At 37.2% G+C, this 26,294-nt stretch overlaps 1 protein-coding gene across 1 annotated transcript; it reads left to right on the top strand.

Annotated features, from left to right (window-relative positions):
• Nucleotides 1-16,699: 16,699 nt before the first annotated feature.
• Nucleotides 16,700-24,997, top strand: KCNJ2 (potassium inwardly rectifying channel subfamily J member 2). Its single transcript, XM_044672230.1, has 2 exons — nt 16,700-16,860; nt 22,473-24,997. Exon 2 carries the CDS (start codon nt 22,687-22,689, stop codon nt 23,968-23,970), a length of 1,284 nt encoding a protein of 427 aa, XP_044528165.1. The 5' UTR covers nt 16,700-16,860; nt 22,473-22,686; the 3' UTR covers nt 23,971-24,997.
• Nucleotides 24,998-26,294: the final 1,297 nt, after the last annotated feature.

The raw sequence follows: 26,294 nt of genomic DNA, 5'->3' as shown, positions 1-26,294 counted from the left end.
TTCTCATTCAAGATGAAAAAGAAAGAAATGAGGATGACTGAAATTTTCAACTTGGACAATTAAGCTGAAAGGGTGGTGGAGCCCTCAATAACTAAAAAAAAAAAATGAAGGAGAGATATGATTAGAGCAGGAGTTCATAACTTTCCTTTTTTTTTTTTAACAGTCTTAAGGATTCCTTTGTCAATCCAATGAAGTCTACTTAAATTCAAGGATATGTCCCTGAAGGACTACATTAGATACCTCCTAAGTTCATGAATGTTTATGTTTTATCTCTTACTGGCTCCAAAAAATATTTAGTAATCAAAACCCTAGGAAACAAAATAGTCTGGACAAGGCCTTGGAATCAACGAATGGGATATTATCTGTGATTGTTATGACTGTAGGGTGATTGATTTTAAACTAGAACTTATCTAGTCAAATGAGGATTATTTTTTTTCCTCTTCTAAGTAGTTACTGTCGGTAATCATATAAATGTATTTATTACAGAAGTACTCTTAGTTTTCCAAATACATTTGGAATTCCACTTTTAGAACCGCCTTTGGAAGCTGCCACCCACTAGGATGCGGTAAAAAAGGGGGGGCAGGGAAGGTGTTGAGTAGTATCTTTTGTAATGGCAAATCTATATTTTCATCTTTTAACTTTTAGAAACATCCAAAAATTATTTAGAGCAAAAATTAGAAATGAACACTGATGAGCAAGTTGATAATACGATTTCTAGTTTTTTTAAAAAAAAAAAAGCGTGTCTAGGAAACAATGGTATTATTTGCGTGTGTTTAAGAGAAAGAAACTGCTGAAGTCAGTCGTATTACTTTTTAGCCACAACTCATGAAAATAATTTTTTCCAGAAAAAAAGTTATATAGAATGTTTTCTTTCAATATAGAAAATAAAAATAGGCATGGGGGAGGGGATGTCATGATCATTTTGTGAATAGTTTATCTTTATGAAATCGGTCAATGAGCAACATTATTAAGTATCTAAAATGTGCTACATATGAAGAATGCAAAATCATAATGAAAAAGAGGCTTGTCCTTGGAGTAGTTAGGTGGCTCAGTGGATAGAGAGACCTAGAGCTGAGAGGGCCTGGATTCAAATATTGCCTGAGAGAACTACCTGAGCAAGTTACTTTATCCCAATTGCCTACCCCTTACTGCTTTTCTTCCTTGGAAAAGATACTTAAATATCAATTCTAAGACAAAAGGTAAGTGTTTACAAAGTTGGGGATTGGTGCTTTCCTCAAAGTGCCTAGCCTATATGGGAAACAATATGTGTATAAATAAAGAAGATGTAATCATTAGAACTCAAGCCTTTCTGGGAAGATTCAGTAAACTACTGATTGGTCTGCAATGCCAGGAATCCTGTGTTGAAGATGATTAGCTACTTAGTCCAGGGAATGGGCACTAGGAGCTATAGGAATTTTTCTCTATTCATTCTTTTAGATCTCTATCCCTTTGGTGTATGATTTGTTTCCCTTTAGACTTCCACTCCAGTGTCCATAACAAATGAAGCTGAAGAAAATGAAAGCTTGAAATGGACCCCAAGTCCTTTGTTGCCCTTTTCTATGTTTCTATTTTCTTCTCTGAACACAATATCATTTATTCTATCAGTTGAATGTTTTCAGCCTTGACCATGAGCTCAGTGATTGAAAATACCTAAAATCTTGGTTCAAGTATCAACTGACCAGAGGAAGGGAATGTCCACAGAAGTATTTTTCTCACAAGAGTTTGATGACCACAAGAAACAATCTGTATCTGAGCCATGATATGGCTGGTCAGAAGAGATAGTTTTATAGATTATTTGAACAGAGCAGATCTGATATGAATATGAAATCTCTGTTCAGTAGTCTCACAAGCTTGTCTATACATTTTTTCCTATAGTTGGGGTGGGGAAAAATAAGGAGTATGATGAGTGTTTTGTTTCTTGTCTTTGTTCTTTGATTCTTCTGCATCATATGCAAAATAGGAAATAAAGACCTACATTATACCTGATTTTTTTATTGTTCCTATACCCAAAAGCCCACTCCTGGCTTGTCACTGTTAATTCTTAATCTCTCTGGGTTCAATACGCAATCCTGAGGTATATTCTAGAATTCATTCAGTAATTACTTATACTAAAAATCTTTCTCAATAAGGAATTTGAGCCTCAATGATGGCATAGAAAACTGAGGAAATCTCTTATTTTATCAGTTATTTACACCTCTCTGTCTCTGTCTCTGTCTCTGTCTGTCTGTCTGTCTGTCTGTCTGTCTGTCTGTCTGTCTCTCTCTCTCTCTCTCTCTCTCTCTCTCTCTCTCTCTCTCTCTCTCATTTAAATGTTATGTGTGCTGTTGTGGGGATTGCAGCCTGAATTGCCTCTGTGCTTTGGGAAAACAAGAGAAAGAATAAAGCGACAACTGGGATTTCTTCATAAAGTGCAACCAGGGTTGGTTCAGCCTAATCTCAAATCCAGTCTACTTCTGCTACATACTCTTTTCTATATTTTTCCTCTATGAGGAATGGGCTCTTCTTATGAACAGACTCATGTGTCATCTACTCATATCTCTATACCACCTTTTTTGCAAAAAATCTAAACTTTGGATATAATCATTCTCAGTCTCTAACTGTCCATTGCTTTAGAATACTTGTGCCCTTGAGTTCTCTATGATCCTTGGAAACTCGCTGTAGTCCAAGATCTCTGTGATCCCAGGGAAAGATATTTCAGGGTGAGGGGGTAGAAGAAATTAGAGGAAACAGTAAAGCTTTGAAGTGGTACTTTAGCTAAGCTTGGAAAGAAACTAGAGATTCTCAAAGGTAGATGTGAGGAGGAAGTATATCACTGGCATCAGAGATGTTGTGTATGTGTTATAAATGGCAAAAAAAAAAAAAAGACCAGTTGGGATAGACCATAGAGTATAAATTAAAAAAAAAAAACAAAAACAAAAACAAAAAACAAAACTGCTCTAGAAATATTGGTTGAAACCAAGTAATGAAAGATTTTAAATTCTAATCAATCAGGAAATTTTGTATTTGATTCTAGAGGCAAGAGAGAATGACGGGAGTTAATAGAACAAAACAATAACTAGATCAAATCTAAGTTTTTAACACCTGTGTGAAGAATGAATTGGAAACAGAGAGACAAAAAAATATCAATTAGGAGACTATCACAATAGTAGAAGTGAGAGGTGATATGGCCATGAAGTAGAATGTGCCTGTATTTTTTTAAAAATCAGGTCCTGTCAGGATTGGAGCAAAATGGGTCATGTTTAGATTATCTAAAGATAAACAAAAATAAATTTATTTAGCAATAGTATGGAAAGGATAATCATTAAGAATACAACAGCAATCAGCTGGGCCCAGGTTTTCTACATCCATATCTGCCATTGTGGCTCTGGCCAGAAGCATTTGTTATGCCTCAGGGAGGAATCCCACAGGTCTCATGTACTAAGTAGATTTTGTACTTAGATTACTAGAATTCTTATTCAGTGATTAAAACCATAGGTCCTTGGACACATTTACAGAAAATTTTCAATAGCTTTTAAGGAAAAAATAGCTTATACCTCATTGGGTAGCTTTTGCTTCTATGACACCTAACTTGTTCATATAAGTTCCATGTTCTTATAGTGGGCCTTCCACCACCTAAATGATCTGAGGGCTCTTATTGAACAATCTGAAGTGAGTGATGCCATTCAGAAATGAATAGGCACCATGATTGGACATGTAGACTCTAAGCAATCACCTTAATGCAAATATTAATAATATGACAATGTAAAACCCAGTGAAATTGCTTGCTGACTATGGGAGGATGTTGGGAGGAGGGGAGGGGAAGAAAATGAATCATTTAACCATAGAAAAATAGTCTAAATTAATTAATTAAATAAAAAATTTCAAATTAAAAAATGAATAAATACCCATTATCCTGAAGGATAACTAAATATGGAGAATCAAGACCAAAAACCTCAGGAGTCTCCTTCTATCTTCAGAAGAACTAAGCTCTAAGTATTAAAATTGTGATCCATACTGTAGGTGATAGTAGATTTTGGAATTCACAGTGGGTGTCCTTATATAAGACATTGACAACAAGTAAGAACAGCACCAAGAAAATCAGGGTCACAGCAGAATTGATGACACTTTTGGAAGTAGTATAATCTCATCATGGGGTGGAGTCAATATTAGTAGGGTAGCTAAGAAGTTATTACCAACTTTCATGAATCCTACTCCAGTGTCAGGTTTGATACCAGGATTTGTTTTGTATCATCAGTCTCTCAGTATTCCCAGGCCAAGAAAACTGGAAACACTCTACTATGGGAGTTCTATAGGGAGGGGAGAAGGCAACAACAACAATGATAATAACTAACTTTTATATATAACACAATGTGCCAGGTATGGGGCTGTAATTTATCATTATCTCATTTTATTCTCAAAACAATCCTGTAAGGTACATACTATTATTGTCAGGAGTCAGTTTCAACTTCCTCTTTGTTGCTCTACGCCCACTTCGATCATGAGGTCATTCTAATACAAACTTCCCATCTAATATAGCCAAAATTCTAGATTAGGACTGATTCAATCCATTCTGCTGGTTCAAATGTAGAACTGGAAAAAAATGAGCCACTTGTGGATGTTTTAGTACTTAATAAAAGGAAACTTACCTAGTAAAGCATTAAAGGATATCCAGCAAAGAGAGAAAACTGATCTAGTTTAGCACAATTTCCCTCACTCTATATTTGCCTAGGTAGTTCCAGTAAGAAGCATGTGTCAACATGAGTCGATGGGGACATGACTGAGGATGCAGACTCTAAGCAATCACCCTAATGCAAATATGAATAATATGGAAATAGGTCCTGATCAATGACACATGTAAAACCCAGTGGAATTGAGAGTTGGCTATGGGAGGGAGGTGGGAAGAGAGGATGGAAAGAACATGAATCATGTAACCATGGAAAAATATTTTAAATCAATTAATTAAATGAATTTTTTTTCCACACACACAAAAAAGAAGCATGTGTCAAGCTTGAAGGAAGATCCCTTGATTGCTCATGTGTTGGCTTTTGTATTTAGGTTCATTTTTATGGTTCAATTTAATTATATCTAATATTAATGTTATAAAATCAACCCATACATAATACTGAAGCTAAGATGTAGGAAGGTGGAAACTGTACTAAGTATGTGTTATGGACTGGAGGAAGAGGAGCATCACAAGGATATGGTCACCCCAGGTTAGGCCCCCCTCCAGTTATGTCATCCACCTCTCTCTAAGAGGGAGACAGAGTGATTGGTCAATCCAAGGAGGAAAAGCAGCCAGAAAAGGAGAGAAGGTTTCTCACCCATTCGTTCCTCAGCCTGGAAGTTTTCTGAATTCTCTCCTTCCTTGACATCATTGTGACAATAGTAGCTCACCTCTTAGAGACAGGCAGAGAAGGCAACCTTCCCATGGTCCAAATTAAACTCTGAATCAGCGGGAGAGAGAAGCAAAGGAGGGATAGAAAGAGAGAGGGTATTGAAGGAAGAGGGCTGGAGAAAAGGCAAATCGAGATTGAGAGGAAACCAGGGCAGGCCTGATCCTGCTAGCCTACTGACACTTTTATTGGTTTTGTCATTAAAAATAAATAAACCACAAGCCCAAAGGGAGCCTGGTCACATGATGCAATGTTGTGGCGTTATTCTTTTACATAAAAAAAGGGAAGAGAGCAGTCTCTTCACCCAGCCCCAGGACCGGGGAAGGCCTTGTGCACACAGTAAGCCTGCTTGCTTATCCTGCACATGAATGTAAGCTTTCATCTGGGCTTTTAAATCAACTGAATTATAGAATCAAAGAGGGAAATCTTTTTTGGCCTTCATGGCAACAGCCATGCGCACCAGCAGTGACCCCAGGTCAAAGATGTTGTGAAGCATCTCATTGTTCTGGTGGTGGTGGTGGTGGATCCCAGAATCCGAAGCCTCCTTAAATATTGTGCCTAGCTCTCCATGTTTGTGTGTGTGTGTGTGTGTGTGTGTGTGTGTGTGTGTGTATAAACATGCTGCATTTCCTAAATGAGAACCAGATAACTAACACACTAATGGTAGATTATGTAAGTAAAGTAGTGTTTTTCCAGTGGTGAATTTAGAAGCCTAATTAGCAATATTTCATTTGGAAGTTAAAGCAATAGATATGGGAAACGGAATAGTGAAATAAGAGAGTCTAGAATTGGTCCTGAGGACAATATGATGTTTGATTTCATTTTGCCAAGAAAAAGAACAGGTTTAGCAGCTTTAACCCTTGCATGAATGAAAAACAAAACAAAACAAAAAAGGACTGGTGGTCATCAGGATCCAGAAATGGAAAGGTCATCATCCATCTACAAGGAGATGGGTAGTGAGTTTCATCTTTGATCTGTTGAAATCAAGGAATCTTTGCATCCTTTGTCCTTGCATTTTTTTTAAATTTTATTTTAAACCCTTAACTTCTGTGTATTGACTTATAGGTGGAAGAGTGGTAAGGGTAGGCAATGGGGGTCAAGTGACTTGCCCAGGGTCACACAGCTGGGAAGTGTCTGAGGCCGGAATTGAACCTAGAACCTCCCATCTCTAGGCCTGGCTCTCAATCCACTGAGATACCCAGCTGTCCTTGCATTTTTAAGAGTTAAAAGTCTTTCAAAATTGTTCCATTAATTTTCCATTAAAATTGTATTATATAAGCTGTTCTCTTAGTACTGCTAAATTCACTCCGCATTGCTTATAAGAGGTCTTTCCAGTTTTCTCTGAAAATGTCTATTTCATCATTCTTTATGGTACTGTAAATTGACCTAGATACCATTATTTATATAGCAACTTACCAGTATCAGGGCATCTCCTTAACATTCCAGATTTTTGCTACTACTAAAATTTTTTATAAATTTTTTTTTGTATAAATGGTTCATTTTCTTCTTTTTATTTATCTTTTTGAGGTATATACTTAGTAGTGGTTTTTCTGAATCTAGAGGTGAGAACCATTTAAATATTTTTAAGTATAAACTCCAAATTTCCAGAATGGCTATACCAATTCAGAGATCTACCAATGGTTCATGAATATGCTTCTTTTAATAGCATTCCCTTAAATATTTGTCATTTTTCTACATGTCATCTTACTAGTAAAATGGATATGAAGCAAAACCTTAGTGTCTTTAATTTCTATATTTTTAATTATTTGAAATTCAGAGCTGTTTTTATATAGCTCTTGATATCTTGGATTTCTGCCTTAGAAAAATTTTATATACTTTTACCATTTATCTACTTGAGAATAGCTCTGAATCTTGCAAATTTGAACTAATTCCTTGTATATCTTGGTAATGATCCAATGCCTTCATTTCGTAAATGAGTTAACTGAAGCCCAGAGCTCTTCTAATGACTTATCTTATGATTTTAGGGAAGCCACTTAACCTTTTTGGTCTTCAGAGATGAATAACATGGGGTTGATTAACTACTTGTTTAAATATTTTGATAAGTATTTTAGTTGATAATATTTTGATTTTGGTATAAAAATAAATATACATATATATTTATCCCATGTACTTTATTTTATGCATTTAAGAACATCTTTCTAAGAAAGGGTCCATAGGCTTTATGAGATTGCCAAGGGATCTATCACATGTAGACATACATTTATACACACACATATTAAGAACCCCTGACATATACACCATGTTTACTACTCTAAAAGCATGAATTTACTAAAGACCTTAATTGTTTTAATAACATATACATATAATGGAAAATAAATATCATATTAATGTCTAATATACTAGAAATATTTCAGTAAATACTTGTGAATTACCATTACTATATGCTGAAGCCACATTATTAGCTGGCTTTTCATTTAGAAGCAATTTCAATAGTTTAAAACTTTTATATTTTTATCCTAAGTAATTATAATGGAATATATTTACTAGTGTGTATACAGTCAGCAATGCAAAGAGTTGTCAAACTTCAATTATTGAGAATCAACTCAAGAAAAAAATTTAAAGGCATGAAAATTCCCTGAGCTGGCATACTTATGTGATAAATTCCATGAATAAAATAAAACTTTTCTTCTTTAATCACAGGAGATTCTCCTCATATCTTCACTTGGTGCTTATTTACAACTGTTTTATATAGAATTTCAATAAGTGTTGTTCTCTGGTTCTTCAACTCCAAGCAGCAAATTAGTAATCCAAAGGAACTCAGAAGCATAGAATTATATATATATATATATATATATATATATATATATATATATATATATATATAATCAGATACAAAATCATCTAAAAATCATCTAGTCTAACTCCTTCAATTTCCTGATGAAGAAGCCAGAAGATAGAAAGAAGTTGAATGATTTTCCAAGGTCTCACAGGGAATTTGAGAGTATATCAACTTTTTTCTTTTGATTTCTGAATTCAATGGTTTTTCCAATAGGTACTGCCAGACAGACTCATAAGACTAAGGAGTTAAAATAAAGAACGAGAGTATGGGAGAAAATGAAAAAAAAAACACTAAAAAGCTTTAAGTTTTGTATTCTAGAATCATAGGACATAAGTTAGAAGGAACTGAAGGGAACTGAAGTCCAGTTCATTCTTAATAAGGAATCACCTTTTTATCTCTGGCTAGTGTTTATGCAGCTTCTGCTAGATAGTCTTCCTCCCACAATAGGGAACGACACAACCTGCTGGGGCAGCTCTTATTTTCCTCATAATTTACAGAAATCTGCTAATTTGCCACCCCTCCCCATTGCTCCTCTGAGGCCAAGCAATACAATTCTAACCCCTAGTCTGATTCCAATCCTTGAAATATGGGAAGACAGCTGTCAAGTCTTCTTTCCTAGGGGCTAAATATCCCCAGTTCCTTCTATCTACTTTTATCAAGATATGGTTTTCAATTTCTCATCACTATGGGCAGCCCCTCTGGGTGCTGAATGAATTTATTAACCATTTCAGAGAAAGGAGAAGGAAAGGGTGGTGCCATCTATATCATTCCTAAAATATGCCATCCAGAATTAAACAAAATATCTCAGATGTGGTCTGGTCATGGCAAAAAAAGATTTTTATAAACCTAGGATCATCTAGTATAGAGGAAAACTGCCCTATACATCTTTATAGACCCTTTGGGGATCTCTGGATTAGATTATATAGTACTATATAATTTCTAATATGTATAGTGATGACCCTGAGTCATAAAGAATAGCTTAATTTGTGTTCAAATATATTATTCTTAGGAAAACAAGAAAGTATGCAATACATTTTATTTATTTAAAAAATCATAGCAAAAAATATTATCTTCTGTCTTGGAATAGATATTAAGTATTGGTTTCAAGACAGAATAGTGGTAAAGGCTGGGCAATTGGGGGTAAGTCACACAGAGAGGAAGTATTGAGGCTAAATTTGAACCCAGAACCTCCAGACTCCTGGCCTGGCTCTCTATCCACTTAGCCATCAAGCTTCTCCCATTCTCTTTTTTTTTTCTTTTTTTATGCAATACATTTTAGAAAGGTTTCCATTCAAAGTGGTTAAAAAGCTTAATGTTAATGTATCCCTATTGTGGATAATTCCCTAATATAATACACCATCTTCTTCAATAGTTCTGGATAGATTCAATCCAATTTAATGATCACTTATTGAATTCCTACTGTGTGCAATACAAAAAAGGAAGTATGGGTAGTGAATAAAGGGGCAAATTTGGTTCAAGCACAGACAGCTAGGTGACACAGTGAATAGCATTCTGGACCTGGAGTCAGGAAGACATTTTCTAAGCTGAAATCTGACCCCAGGCACTTACTAATTATGTGATCCTGGGCAAGTCACTTAACCCTACTTGTCTCAGTTTGCTCACCTGTAAAAAGACCTGGAGAAGGACAGTGTACCACTACAGTATCTTTGCCAAGAAAATCTCTAAGGAGGTTTCAAAGAATTAGACACACCTAAAAATGGCTGACCACAACAGCAATGGGCTTCTAGAGTATTTATTTGTCCATGTAGCTGCCTCATCTAGCTGTACTGAATAAATACTTGTTAATTGATTTATTCATTCAATAATGCCAATGATCATTTTATCCAATGTGCTGAAGCTCTGGTGCTAATTTCCTAAATCAAGACTCATTCACAAACAATGAGACACTACCTAGAGGATGCTAGGTAGGGATAGTGGATAAAGCACTGGGTCTGGAGTCAGGACAATCTGAGTTCTTCAGCCTCAGATACCAGTCCTGTGAACCTAGACAAGTAACTTAACCTCTCTCTTTCTATGTTCCTTGAACTGTAAAATGAGGATATTAATAGTACTCCCCTCCCAGAATTGTGAAGATCAAATGAGATATTTCTGATGTGCTTAAAAGAGTGCCTGGTCTATGATAGCCACTTAATAAATGCTTATTCCTTTCCCTTCTCTTTAAGACGATAGACTAAGATACGGATTTTCCTTTAGGACAGAAGATTCCATCTTCACCTAATCTCCCTTTCAAATCAATCAGATTTTTAAAAAATGTAATTGAATAATAAAGACAAATAGGCCCATTAAAAATGAATGAGCAGGTTAAATACCTACATTAAGTAAGGGCAGGATTTTTCAGTGTCATATGGTTCAAAAATTATATCATATATCTGATTAAATGGAGATCTGAAAAATGGTGGTCATTACTGATTTTTATGAGCTTCAGCATGTTGAACACAAAGGAAAGGCTCATATCTAATAGAACAAATTCCAAATGCATAATATGAACCTAATATGAATCATGAATAATATTTTACTCACTTCTCATAGGTGTTTAGCTAGAGAGGATAAATCACAGAAAAACTGGCATTTCCTTAGAAAATCCAGTCCTTAGATAGATGTGAACAACCAATTATATTGGAACTCATTAATCTGTTAATCATCTTTGCTCTATATGAGCTGAGTTGGCTAAACAGAGAAGCTGACTCAATATGTTGGAACTGTTTGTGCCATACCTTTAAGGGCCAAATTAATCTAAGGACCAATTTTTTCTGGAATTCTGTTGAAATTCAGGAGGCATTTAATAAATAGTTCCTGAATTAAATTGAATTTAGATGTGATGAGAAACCATTTGCTAATTAGTCTAGTTTGCAAAATCTAGCCCTGCTGTTACTCAGTTTTATACAAGTCTACACAGTTTTGATTATCTGCATAATTGAGAGAGAAAAACAACAAGAACTTCAGTAGCAAACCCAGTAGAATTCTGGTTTTGAGTCAATTATATTGATTATTGAAAAGAAAGTTCTTGAATCAACAGATTGATTGGCTATACAAATAAAATTAATAGTGTAATTTCCAAATTTATTATCCTAAGATGGGTATGAATAACAGTTTACTTGATATAAATCCTTCGAAGTTTCAGTTTCCCTAATTGTAAAATGGCAACAACAAGACTTGGATTATGTGTCGTTGATTTTAGAGTCCAAAAACCTGGGTGACAGTACCTGTATGACTTTGAAAAATATCTCATAACCTCCAAAAGTCTCTGTTTCCTCATTTGCAAATTGAGATGATTGAATCAAGATGACTGAAGATCCTTATGACTCTAGATAAAGGATCCTATAACCTGGGTTTAAATCCCACCTCTGACAGTACTTATGGAACATGAGCACATCATTTAATCAAAAACTTTAGTTTCTTCATTTGTAAAATGGGCAAATTGTTCTAGATGATACCAGAAGTCATTTCCCAATCTTGATCTATGATCCTTATTTATGCTGCAAAGTGAATAGGAAAAAAATATTGTGTAAATCTTGAGTATCTTGGGTAAAACTATTTTTTAAAAGCCCTGTGTAAATTGTGTGGATTAGACTATAGGTATGAATCATATGAAAGAACTATGCAATGATCCAGCAATAATGTGAATAGGATTAGGCAGAAAGAGGGAAGATCAAATGTCTTTTTGCCTTTTACTAAATTCTCATAAAAACAAAACAAACAAAACTAACTATAGTATTATTACTTTTTAAACATTTCTAAAACCAGGTATAAGTAAAGATGATGTGAACTTTTTTTGCCTATAGTATGTTCTTTAATTATTCATCAAAGAAATTTCAGTCTACTTCTCATAGTATTTTTTAGAGTAAATGCTTTTAAAAAATATCAGTATTAAGAAATGTACTTTGGAAAAAAGCAGAGACCCTGACTTAATCATAATAAAAATTGGAGGAAGTGAGATTATATTTTAATTTGATTAATTTCCTGTTTCAGATAAGACTTAATAGAAATTAATGAGAATCTCTCACCTCTCTGTTTCTTAGAAGTGCTCCATAAGGAAATACCTTTCCTCAGAATGACACTAAGCCAGGATAAGCTTCTACCTTTTATATGTTCTTTGCTCACAGGTTAGATCTTAGTTCCTTTTCTGCCTTCCTGCTACTTATGCCAATTGGCAGGGACTTGGTTTTATATAACTCCATGTATTTTACAGAATGTATTTGTGCAGTTTATAATTAATATATAACAATAAATGTTAAAGAAGTATCTTCTTAGAGTGGGAAGAGTATTTATTTTATAAAGACTAGATCATTTCTCTTCAAGGAGGTAAGGCAGATGTCCTTGAGAATCAGTCTGATAGACTAAGAATATAAGAAATTCCAGGTAAATGGAGTCAATGATCTGTATTTTTATTAGAATTTCCACTGTCCTGTGGGAAATTCTTTTGACTTAGTATCACTATTGCTTTGAAGAATGCAGAAAGAAGTAGCATTTTATTTTATCCATTCAGAATTGTATTTTTTTAACTTTAGTAAAGTGCTCTATTGAATTAATTATTACATTTTATAGTATACAAATATTATATTACATTCTAATTTTGAATCTGAATTACTATTCTAGCCTGAGATAGGCCTAACCTAGGATATTTAGCATCAAGTGTCAGTGGATGACAATGAATTAGTGGTTCATTTTGTTGTTGAAGTTGGAGAAGGGGTAATGCAGAAAAACAAAAAGCTTTGAGTATTTGAATGTGAGATATAGGACCTAGGTATCCACTTACTGCAGCATTGTCAGACATAAATGTCGGATTATTCTCAATGGGAAAAGAAGAGGGTCTCCACTGTCCATGTAGGATTAACCTGGTGAATATTTTAGTAGCTTGATTGGGAGAGTGAAAATATATCCCAAGGCTCTTGCTAACAAGTTTTAGAAAAACTGGATTTCCAGTACAAGAAAAAAAAATCTTTGTACAATCAGCATTTGAATGTATGTGTGTGTATATTCATAAAAATATATGTATTTTTTAAAAGTTAAGCCTTAAAGGCAGAGTGATGGTTAGTGACTTGAATAGCACTTGAGAAGAAAAAGCCCAGGCCAGCTTTCTACTACCTCATACAATTTCTCAATGAAAGCTGGAGAACCTAAAAAAAAATTCCCTTATAGAAACCTTGTGTAACTGATAAAGAAGGCAGGGGATACTAGATGGTTTACAGTATATTATTAGGAACTTAACAAAATTATGAATACAGATTGCTTCAGCAATTCTTAACCTTGTCAGTGTTGCACATTAGGTATACCAAACCCTAAGAGAATGACATCGGCCTTATTGCCTGAAGGCATCAGTGTCTACCACTCTATCCCTGTAATATGACTGCTCTAAACAGGGACACAATAGCTGAGAGCAGGTGATGAGACTTATAGGATAGGCAAAGTGTAGAATAATTATCATAATTCAGGTTTTAATCTTCTCAGTTAAAATTTTGGAATATGCTAGATAGAAAGAATGCAGATGATTCTAGATTTTGTCAACAATAGGCTATAAATAGACACTTGCTTTCCCTCAGTCTAAATAGGAAGCTTATTGAATTTTTACAGTTTTAGAGAATCTTTATTCACATTTTTATTGATCCCATTTATTGAATCACTCACAAATTTGCCTTTTTTTTTTAATTTGGACCTAGAAAGAACTCTATCCCTTGGAGATCTAAAGCAGTTGATCAAGCTTTGGATCTGGAGACCTTTGGGTCCTTATGATTCAGGGGACCTATGTTTCAGAATGTCTCTGTCATGAGGATAAGGTAGGGTGGAGCATTTGGCAGCTACTACGCTACTAGAGCTAGAGAATCTTTGAGGTAGTCACACATATCAGTTTTTAAAAGCAGTTACTGACCTGTTACTAGGCCCTATTTAACACAAGGTTATACCATCACCTTTTGCCATGATTTGTTCATTATAAGATGAATAATGCAAAATATTCCCTCTTACAAGATGAGCAGCGTAGTTTTCATTGTTAAGAAGAAATTGAGTATTCAAGATCATGTTTGCCTGAATCCCTTAAGTTTTCCTGGAGTCAAATTAAAAAAAAAGTCAAACTCAAATTCAAAAAGCCAAAGTTTCACTGTTCAAAGATCTTACTAAAAGGATTTAAGTATGGAGGAATATAGTTTTGCCTGCTTCATAGATGGTTCTACCTGCTATTAGGGAAGGGTCTACAACTGGACTTTAATCGTTTTTAATCCAGTAAACTTAGTCCAGAAATTTTTCCTAAGATATCAAGTCCTAGAAAATCCTTCCATTGGGCCAACCTGCAAACTGCAACTGATATCACTGCTGAGACTCTACTTTTTTTATAGGACATTTTTCTTTTTGAGATCAGTCACTTAAAGGCCAGTTTAGTGGTGGAAGTTTCCCTGGAGGATTTTTTGGGACCTTGCCACTAAGAGGTGGGATGTGGTAAGAACTTTTTTTCCTCTTTCTTTTATATTGGCTGGGGGTGGTTTCCTTTATGACTGCAAAGAGGACATCCTTTGGATTTTGTTGGTCTGGAGGACAAGGGATATAAAAAGTTCTGTAACAGAATTTCCACTACCCTATGAGGAATACCTTTATGACTTGACATTGTCATTTCTATGGTGAATGTGGGCAAATTATAGCATTTTATCAACTAGCAATTATATCCCTTTTCACCTTTTTCTAAGTAAAGTTGTTATTGCATTTGAGGTCTGCCAGTGTTGCATTTTTCAGTTTCCAGCCTTTATCCCTGAACTGGCCTCAACTAAGCTGGGTCCAGAATAGTCCTTGCATGTAGTATCATTCATATATGGTAGCCATTAATGCTTTCTTATGCAACACCAGTAGAGTAACTGACTGTTAACAGAGCTTTGAGTGGGTTCCTTGAATACATAATCTAAGCAAAAGGAAGGAGGAAAAAAGCCTTGTTATCAGAATATTAAACAGTGTTCCCTGTAGCTATATCATGTAGTTATGATTCATATATCTAGCCCAAGGTTAGAAAGGAGGGCAGAAAGGACAAAGTAAGACCTATGTCTATGAAAAAATCTACAGATGCCATCAGCACCTTCTGAAGGCTGTGTAAGGGTATGAGGGTGTGAAGAACAGAAAGAGGACAGGGGGTGGATTAGTCTAGCTAAGTTACAGGCACTGAGTTCTTTTCCTTTGAATCTAACTGTTTCCTTTCCCACACTACACAGATACGCTAGCTACACCATTCAGGGTGGGTCCTTGCTTGGATCAGTCACCCCAAGGGTGACTGATCGCTGAGGAAAATACAATATTCACCCTAAAAGGCAAGTAAAAAATCCTAAATCCTTCCTTCCTTCTTCTTTGAGTCTTTTGGTCACAAAGGTACCAAAATCCAGGTACACATGGAAAGTCTTGGGTACAAAGGGTGTCACACGGGGAAGAACAACTGTCACTGAAAGAAAAACTATTCACTGAAAGAATCTATCCACGCTGTCTTTTGTCTGACACAGGGAAAAGAGACTTGGGAATAATGACTCAGAGGAGGGAGTTCTGAGCTTTTGTGTAGACCCCAGATTCAGGAAAATATCATGATAATTCCATTTTGGCAACAACTCAGGATGGGGGGAGGAAAAACGGATCGAAAACAAGGTGAGAGGAAGGAAAGACAGAGGTAAAGACAAACTGACACGGTGACAAGTAGTTAACCATGTGGAGGTCTCTAAATCAAGATTCTTTGCAAATAAAATAGAAACGAATAAATTATCTGCAAGTGAGCTCTGGCATTCAAAGTTATGTTAGGTACGGGTACAATTGTATTCCTCAAATGAGTTCCTCTTTCTCAAGTCCCTTCTTTTCTTTCTATTTTCTTTCCCCTTCCGCTACCTACCCTTTTCTTATGATGAAGTTGTTGTTGGGGTACCGGACACAAGGGAAAGAAGAAAAGGACCCCGGATTGAAATCTTCCCCCAGAGAAGCTAGCCCTTGGCTGGCTTGATCAAGGATCGCGGAGAGAGCCATAGTCCTGGGAGGAAAAGGAAAATGTGGGCGCTGGGAAGGAATGGAAAGCTTGACCCCCAAGCCAGCTGGAGCCAAGGCAAGCTTTAACAGTATGCTTGCTTTTTCCCCCCCACCTGCTGCAGTCCCTCCCTGGCTGGGCTCTAACAGCTTCCAAGCCACTTCCTTCCCTTAGAGCCTCCGGACTTTGCTCCAGCTCCACTTCTCCCGTCCAGCTCCAGGGGCCCGGGCAGGAAGAGCCCCAGGCAACGCCAGGGCCAGTCTGTCACTGCAACCACAGAAGCAGCAGGTTCTTGGGTAGTTGCAGAAGCAGCTGTGTCCTGGAGCATCCTCCCCCTCCCTATTCCTCCCCTCAATTCTCCTCCCTCTCTCTGACCATCCCCCTCCCCTTCATCCTCCTAGGGCCGGCTCCTGCAGCTCTTTGCTGTTATTGGTGGGCATAAACTTGATGGGGCGGGGCCAGACCAGGCCGGTATCACATGGAAAGCCTCAAAAGAGCTGAGTATATTGCAGAGTGCAAAGAACCCCGGGCCAGTGTAGCAGCAGCCTTCACCTCCGCTTGCAGACTGTGCCTTTGAGAATTTGGGATTGCATTTTGCTCACTCGCTTTTTAAAAAAAAAACCACTGGATCTTACATGCCTCTCCTTTCCCCACTTCCACTCTATGTCCCCATGCTCCTGAGCCAGCAACAGGTAAGGGCTACTGTGTATTTTCTTCTTTCTTCCCTCTTGCAGTATCTCTCTCCTGGGGGTGAGCTTCTCTGAGCAGTCCCCCTACCTTCCTTTCCCAGCCCCTCTGCTACAGAAGTCTGCAACTGTCATTCCGGTGTGGTGCTCCCCCACGCGCCGGAATCCCATATCATGCCTGTAATGCCTGTAGTTTGTGTGTGCCCAGGAACATCCCCAGAGCTAAAAATACAGACATGCTTGGAACAGTTGAGCAATAAAAACAGATTTCTCTGCAGCATCTGTTTGTGCTCATAACTTCCACTGCACCAGCTGTAGAGAGATACCGAATTGGGAGCAGGGTGTGTGTGTGTGTTTTCGCGCGCGCGTGTGTGTCCTATCTAAGGAAGAGAGGAGACAGGGAATTGATCCCAAATCTTACTATCTTTCAGTCCCTTCCGTGTAATTTATTTTCCTGTCGTTTCTAGCATAGCTTAGAGAAATCTCTGGGTAGAGTAAGCTTTCCAAAGTTGCTTGGTGGATGGGTAGGTAAGTAGGAACCTAGCTTTCATTGTACTTCAACGTTTTTTTTTTTTAAAAGCCCCATTAAACTTTTCCCTTTCATAAATTGCCTTTCATTCTCCTATGCAATTCAAACTATTCTTATTAATATTGATAATGCATCTTTTGGCAGCAGTGTAATATAAGGGAAGGACACTGTGGTGGAATGACTGTTCTGAGGAAAGATTGCATCATAACACTGGTTTATCATGACAATTAAAAAAACACACTAGAGATAGGAAATAGCAAACTTTTTATGGTTGCACATTTCAGTAGCATGTTAACCAGCCTATCTCTGGCTGCAAATTTACACAGATTTCCAAAAAAGCCAGTTTACCTGTTGTGTAAATGACATAGCCAAGCTGAGTGTTATCTGAAAACCTTTTTTTGCTTATGCAAAGGATGTATGTCTCTTGCATCTTTTATTATTTTTTCTTCCACATCTCTAATCAACAGGCTGTCAGGCTTCCTCTAGTTAACAATTGTGCAATGCATTCTCTACCTTACCTTTACACTTGTTTGCTTTTCCATTTTAACTGCTAACACTTCAAAATCATCCCTAATTCCCATGAGTATTTAACTTATTTTACTATGATCCTGAAAAATTAATGCTTCAAAGAAGCAAGACATACCAGGGCTAAGAGTTTTCGTGGGTGTTAAGGAGTAGGAGTGGAAGGAGAAGATGCATTTTCCTTTGCTTCGTTTTATTTTCCCATACCTCATTAGCTTTTTTCTTTCTTTTTTCTTTTTTGTCCAAGTTGGTGTCCATCAAGAGAGTCTATTCTGAACATTCATTAGATTGGATTTTTGTTTTGAAAAAGCTTTAAGCTTGTCTACATCCTTCAGATTGTCTAGATAAGAGAAAGACAGGTCATACACAGAGCTGATGAACACTTTGGAACAATAAGACTGGCTGAAAGCCACCACACCTTTACCTGAGCAGATTATTTAATGTTTTAAATATTTTAACAGTGTATGTTTTAGTGTTCACTCTGTTTTGGGCTTCCTGATGGATGCAGACACATCTTAGTATGTCAGAATTGTTCAGATCATTTTCAAATTGAGAGATGCCTACCCAGGCTTTCCTCATTTTCCTCTTCTTCTCCTCCTTTTCCCCTGTTTACAGAGCTGTAAAGAGGTTGCCTTGCTAGCACTTGTGCTCACATAGCAACATGTGCCCAGAGCATACTCAGGGCTGGTCTATATGGCGTCAGCTGGGGAATAACTGCTCTAAACGCTCATTAGCAGCTCTTTCCCCACAGCCCAGTAGACTTATCTGTCCCTTCTATAAATTAGAAATTCTTGCACACTGTATTTTTGACATTTTTCACTGTGAATCATTATCGTATGATGAAAATCAGTGGTTTCTCTGAAATGTCTTTTTCAGTATTGATAAACTAATACACTCCCACCACCAATTCTTGCTATGGAGGAATAATTTTAAAATTCTGTTATTTGCCTCTTGTCTCCTCCCTCACCCTCCACAAACCTCACATGTTTCATCTCCACAGCTACCAAAATTTAAAGCATAATAATTTTTTTCCTATTCCTTACACTCAATTTTGTCTCATCTATAAATAGATTTGACATGAAAAATGCCACATGTAGTCTCTCAGTGTCCTGGGACAAGTTTTCTGTTTTGCTTGGACTGGGATAAAATGATGGACTGATGCTAGAATCCCACAAACCTTTTTGACAGGAAAGAGATTTTATTTTGAATGTTCATTAAAAAGAGTAATGATACCATTGAGGTCTAGAGATTCAGGGGATCCATGGGCTTTTAGTGTTCTCACCTCACCTTTCTTTTCCCCAAAGTTCATTTAAATTTGTGCCTTATTGTTCATAGTCATTAAGATATCTCTCACTTCATGAAAGTTTTCATCAGTTACATCTTTTTTGTTATACCTTGCTTAGGGTATTCTGGTCACTCCAAACACCCAGGCACCCTGACAAGCATGTCAGTCTCTACAGTGAAATAAGAAAACAGTTATTATATCAAATTCTGATATATCCTAGAGTATCATTATATAATCAAATTCAAGAAGCCATCTATGTCTATGTACATGACTGAAGCTTAGCATCATCTTCCTTCAGTGTTGAAGGATATAATTTGCCAAACTGGATATATTTGTTTTGTTTTACATTTTACTGCTAAGTTTCAAACATCTGAAGTTGTAACGTTTTTAATGGATGCTTTGCATATGGAACACATTCTACCAGTGGAAATAGAACAATAATAGTCACTCAGTTCAAGCTCTTCAAGGGTCTAAATACAGAAAGCTATTCATAGGAAGCGGGTATTGTGTGCTTTGAGGAATTCAAACAAATGTCCCAGGGTTAAGCTTTCTGGAGAGTCCCATGTCAGAGCCAATGGATTTCTTATAACTGGCTGGGAAAGGGGTGGAGAGGGTGTATGGGAAGAGTTAACCTGGAAATAGAATAGGAGCAAGGAAATAAACTAAGAAGGCTATCTGGTCATGTTACATATTTCTCTTTCTGAAGTTCCGCATGTCTCTCTTGATGCACTTTTGAGCCAGCCACGTAACTTGGAAATGACTATGGAAAAGCATTCCCCTGCTGTAAAGGATTCTATACCCTCAGGAATGGGGGAATGTTTTCTTTAGTCCAAAGTGAAACTTCACCCTGAAGTAGACAAAATATTGAAGCAGGTGGAAGGCTAGTAGCACAAATGCAAATCCTTTTCATAAAGTAACTTGAAGCCCCACTCAAATTGGGCATCATTTAGGTGTCAAAAGCTGCCAAAAAATGTAACACGCATCGGAATTTTCACAGATGACTAATCTCAGGAAATATGTGTTAGGGCACATTCTTGCATAATAATTTGGGAGAAGGAACAGGAGAGAGAGAAAAGTATAATAAGGCATATATGTGTGTATTTAGGGGAAAGATAACTTTGCCTTTGTTTTAAAAATAAATACAAATAAAATAATAACAAGGACTAACTTGAATGAGTTGCAATCCAAGCAGTTAACGTAGTATACTAGATATTACTAGGAGTATTGTATGTAGTTTGGAGATTTAAAAAAAAAAATCTGGTCCCCCTCATCAGAAGACTGAAGCATTTTTGTTCATGACAGTGGACATTTACGTTAGTAGTTTAAAGTTTGCAAAATGCTTTATGCACTCTATGTCATTTGATTTCCATGCACCAGACTGACTTAAGTATAAAAGACTAATTTAACTATAAAAACAAACAAAAAAATAAATCCCAAAGAATACATTTCTGACACTAAATCAAGTTAATATGATTGTTCAAATAGTTCCAAGAAGGAAAATATCTTTGATTATCAGGTTTCAGGTAATTAATCAAGGAGAAATAGGTGACTGTAGTTGAGATGTAACATTGAAGTAAATTACTTTTATCTAGGGGATAATAACATAAAAGGTAGAAGCTATTTGATTGTAATATTAAATAAAGTTCAGTGGTTTCTCCATAGGAACAAATAGAAAACAAAAGCACTTTAGGAGAAAGAACTATTAATGATCTACCATGGCTAACTTTTTTCTGTGTGGGAGAGCACTAAGTTGGAGCAACACAAAATGAGTTTAGCTATCAATTCATGCTCCAGCACCATAGTGTTGAACTCCAAGCTATTTGTTGCAAATGGCAGCCCCATCTCAGGAGAAACTCAAAACTCCTTTTGCTAGGCAACAGAATCACTCCTTATCCCCTAGAGAAAATTGCCTTCTAGTTAGAATCAGTTGTACCATAGAGATCTTATCTGGCTTTTCTGCATGGTGGCTGGTTATTGAGTGATCTAGTGAACCCAAACTCCTTTTGAAAAATTGGAATCTAGTGGGATGGAGTGCCTAGAGAGCTAGCTTAAAAGGCAATCATATATGTCCACCTTAATGGCTCTGTGGCCCTGGGCAAATTACTTAATGCCTTTTAATGCCTTTAGGAGCTCTCTCTGTTAAGGTGCCAACCTGCATTGGTAGGGGGTGTTTTCTCTTCTGGAAAGCTCCTTAAATAAATGAAATCACATAGTGAGCCCCTATCACTATCATCGTTTTTGTTGGCTTATTTACACAAAATGTACTCTGGTTTTTAAGTTCAATTATATGCAATAGCTTTTTTTTACTGTCATGTTGGAACCATGTAACAATTCTGTTATTACTCTAGACCAGTGATGGGCAAACTTTTTAAAGAGGGGCCAAAGGAAAGTCAGCTGTTTTTAAGGCAACTCTTTCAAAGTTTCACTGTATTGCATCCTACTCATTGTATTCGTCGGATTAGGAATAATGTCATGGGGCTGGATAGAACATTTCAGGGAGCCGCATCTGGCCCATGGGCAATAGTTTGCCTGTCACTGGTCTGGACTGTGAAGTCTAGTGAATGGAGAGAGTTCTCAGCTTAGAGCTAGGGAGACTTGGGTTTACTTCCTGCTAAGAATACATCCGGTTGTGTCACTCTGTGAAAGTTGCTTAACCTCAATTTTTTCACTAAGGGGAAGATTATAATAACTGCCTCATTATTGGTCTTGCAGAATCATTATGAGACCAAAATGTGTTTAATGTATTTAAAGCAATTTATTTTTAAAGAACTATGTAAACAGCAGTTATTTTTATTAGCAATATGATGTTATATAAATATTTTAGGTTGTTTTTTTTTACTTTTAGCCACACAACAACCTTCCCAGTTTGTCAAGTAGAGTAAATTTAGAATATTGCACCAAGAGAAGGTGCAAAAAGGGTAAAGTGAGGCAAAACAATGAGAAATTGTTTACTCACTATCATTGATAATGCCAGGAGTCTAAATTTCTAATTGAAAGAGCTTGTAACTAATCAATATTCCATGCTGATAATTCACATATTGAATGTAATAAGACATCTAAGACATAATCAGAGGGGCCAAATATTAGCAAGGGAAGGATATGACAAATTTGAATTATATCTTAAGGTTACTTCATTTTTTTACTATTAAAACTTTTTAGAAAATGTAAGAATAATTGACTTTTTTACAGTAGCTATGCTTTACAAGAATATGTATAAATTTCTATTTTCTAATTCACAATTTCTCTCTCTCTCTCCCTCTCCCTCTCTCTTTTTTTTTGCAGGGTGTCTTCTCCAGATGCCAGATAAGTTACTAAGGTAACATCTGCATGTTAGTAGACTATCCTTGGTAGACCCAAGGCAACTGGAGACTCCCATCTCTACCATTTTTTGTGTGTGTGTGTTCTTCCTTAGCATTCAAAACTGTTTCTCCAAAGGGTTCTTCAGAAACTCAGACTGTTTTCTAAAGCAGAATCACTTCAGTCCACAGCAGAAGCGATGGGCAGTGTACGAACCAATCGCTATAGCATTGTCTCTTCAGAAGAAGATGGCATGAAATTGGCCACAATGGCGGTTGCAAATGGCTTTGGGAATGGGAAGAGTAAGGTTCATACTCGACAGCAGTGTCGGAGTCGTTTTGTCAAGAAAGATGGTCACTGCAATGTCCAGTTCATCAATGTGGGTGAGAAAGGACAGAGGTACCTGGCAGACATCTTTACCACCTGTGTGGACATACGTTGGAGGTGGATGCTGGTCATCTTCTGCCTGGCTTTTGTTCTCTCCTGGCTGTTCTTTGGCTGTGTGTTTTGGTTGATAGCACTACTTCACGGGGACTTGGATGCACCTGATGACAACAAAGCATGTGTATCTCAGGTCAGCAGTTTTACTGCTGCCTTCCTTTTCTCCATTGAAACTCAGACAACAATAGGCTATGGCTTCAGGTGTGTCACCGATGAATGTCCTATCGCAGTTTTCATGGTGGTGTTTCAGTCCATCGTGGGTTGTATCATTGACGCCTTTATCATTGGTGCAGTCATGGCTAAGATGGCAAAGCCAAAAAAGAGGAATGAGACTCTAGTCTTCAGCCACAATGCTGTGGTCGCCATGAGGGATGGAAAACTGTGCTTGATGTGGCGCGTGGGGAACCTCCGGAAAAGCCACTTAGTGGAGGCCCATGTGCGAGCACAGCTCCTCAAATCCAGAATTACATCTGAAGGAGAATACATCCCCCTCGATCAAATAGACATCAATGTGGGATTTGACAGTGGAATAGACCGTATATTTCTGGTCTCTCCGATTACAATAGTCCATGAAATAGATGAAGATAGTCCTTTATATGACTTGAATAAACAAGACATGGACAATGCAGACTTTGAAATTGTTGTAATACTAGAAGGGATGGTAGAAGCCACTGCTATGACGACACAGTGTCGTAGCTCTTATTTGGCAAATGAAATACTTTGGGGCCACCGTTATGAGCCTGTCCTCTTTGAAGAAAAACACTACTACAAAGTGGACTATTCAAGATTTCACAAAACATATGAAGTGCCCAACACACCCCTTTGTAGTGCCAGAGACTTAGCAGAAAAGAAATACATCCTCTCCAATGCTAATTCCTTTTGCTATGAGAATGAGGTTGCTCTCACAAGCAAAGAGGAAGATGACAGCGAGAATGGTCTGCCTGAGAGCACTAGCACAGACACCCCGCCTGACATAGACCATCACAACCAGGCTGGGGTGCCCCTAGAGCCCAGACCTCTAAGGCGAGAATCAGAGATATGACTAACTGGCTTCTCTTTGCAGGATGTGACTTTCAAACACAGTTTGTTGTTGGTCAAAGGCACATTAGGCTGAAACTTGGCCCAAACAGTTTGCAGATGACGGTACTGGTGAAGAGATATATCAAGGCAAGCTGCCGCAGGGTTCAGAGGCTGGTGTAAGGGTTTCAAAGGGAAGATTGCAGAGTTGGAGCATTAATATAAAGCACTAACATGTCTACACATGATCAGATGGCACATATATGTTGTAGAATAAATTATTATTTTTGAGACAAAACTTGAACTTGCAGGCAAGTGTTGGTAGGGTTTGCAACTTTTCCAGGATTCTTCTCTAGGGAACAAGAATGTTTTTAATGGCATAACAAAGGCAAGACTGCCTTAATTTTTTGGAAAAAAAAAGCTGCTACTAACTACATGAACAAAAATTATATTTTTGTTGTAGTATAGTTTTTATTTTGTATAATTTAAAAATCAGTGTTGGAACTTTGGTGAAAGCTCACGATACTCTTCAAAGTGGCAAATACTTGGCTAGCAGATGCCAAACCAAGAGCCGGAACTTTTGAGGCCAGTAGTTTTTTTTTTTTCTCTAGAATGGATTTTTCTCTCTCTGGTTACATAAGGGGCATTATGTAACGCAAGCCAAACAGTAGCTTCCAAGGATCTCTTCTCCATGATTTTAATGAGTTATCTCAAATTGTAAGTTAAACTACCTAAAAAGAATACCAAAGATAATGCATAATTTTGCACAGTTGAGCTTACTTTCAAAAAGAAAACTAAAAGTCAACAACAACAAAAAAAAAACACAAAAAACAGGCTGCTTAGGAAACAAAACAAAACAGGAACTTAATATTTTGAGCCTTGGTAGACTGGAACTTCCCCATTGCTTTGCACCTTATTCAGAAGACAGAGCATGAGACATAGAGCCTAGGAAAGTGCAACATTTCCCCTACTTCACGCAACTCCGTTATTTTTAAGGGAGAAGGGAAAAGGAAGTGAAATTTCAAAAGATACACAGAGGAGAAAAAAAATGACACGAACCGACATCTGTTCTCTGCCTGCTAGGTAACATCAAGCAAGGCTGCTTCAGAAGGTCAAGTGGGTTGTTTTGGTTTAGGTTGGGGTTATTTTGCACATTCCAAAACTGCTTTTAGGAGGTAGTGTCCTGGTCTAGCTGAGTCTGCATTCTGAAAACTGAGCCATCCAGCAGGAAGAAGAGGCCATGACTGAACCCCCTTGACTGTCATTCCAGTTCCAGTTCCATTCAAACCAGGCTCAGACAAGGCATTGAACTGCACCCTAAGGGTCACTATCTCTTCCTAAGGGCATCTGGGAAGGACTGTACATGTTACACAGGACTGTAAATGACAGGAGGGTAAACCAGAGGAAGGTGTGGATGTACCACTCTGATGCAGCACAGGCAGACGGAGGAAAAGGCTGCTTTATTTATTATTATTATTATTATTATTGTTATTATTATTTTTGGCCAAGGGAAGAGTGACAAATGTAATCATTTTCTAGGGTCAAAAGAAAAAAAAACATTTAAATAATAAGCAAAATAAGGAGTGAGGGAGATAATTCTATAAAAGAGTTGTTTTCTCCTTCATTTTTGCATACTCAGTTGAGTGCACACTCAGTGTTGGTCATTGTCTCCCGTGGAGCCCTAAAGCATATATACATATATTTTTAATTAATATGCTGGTTTCTCTGAAGGCTATTCTTCTGCCTTACTTGCTTTAAAACCTCTTGCCATGCTAGCTCCATAAAGAGACTTAGATGTTGCTTAGACATCCCTCAGCTGAGTCCTGGGGTTATGGACTCTTCCTACCTCCCTACCACCCATCTAAATCTAAGTCTCCAAGTCAGCTCTTATGGTATTAGATCACTGTATGCCATTAAAAAATAGCTTGTTCTGATGTCATAGTTTTTGTAAATGGACATCCTTGATGACCTCTGGTTGCTGAACATCCCTGCCTGAAGGAAATGCCTGCAGCAGCCTTTTGGTATCTGCCACCTCCATGGTTCTGAAATCAGGAAAACAGTTACATTGGGAGAGTAAATCTTGATAAGAAAGAGGGTGGAAGGTACTGTAGAGGACCGTGTGGGGAGGAGAGACTTTTAAAAGGAGAAGGCTGTGAATAGGGCTTAGGAAATGAAGGATCAAGGAAAGAGCAGACAAATGGATGGTCCTTGACAAGGAAGGCAAAGACTGCTTTAAGTGCGCCTATGTGGAAATGTCCTTGCAAAGTATGACAGAAACTAAACCAAAGAGTATTCAGTGACATGTAAAACAAGGGAAGACACCATTGACAAGTGGGTAGACTCAGTGGA

The sequence above is a fragment of the Gracilinanus agilis genome, chromosome 4 (genome assembly GCF_016433145.1).
Source record: "Gracilinanus agilis isolate LMUSP501 chromosome 4, AgileGrace, whole genome shotgun sequence".
Lineage (NCBI taxonomy): Eukaryota > Metazoa > Chordata > Mammalia > Didelphimorphia > Didelphidae > Gracilinanus > Gracilinanus agilis.
Note: the sequence above shows the minus strand (reverse complement) of the source record. Positions and strands in the feature narration are given on the sequence as shown.

What these genes read in the sequence shown, in the direction of transcription:
- KCNJ2 (XM_044672230.1), top strand. Translation starts at nt 22,687, where the DNA reads ATGGGCAGTGTACGAACCAATCGCTATAGCATTGTCTCTTCAGAAGAA.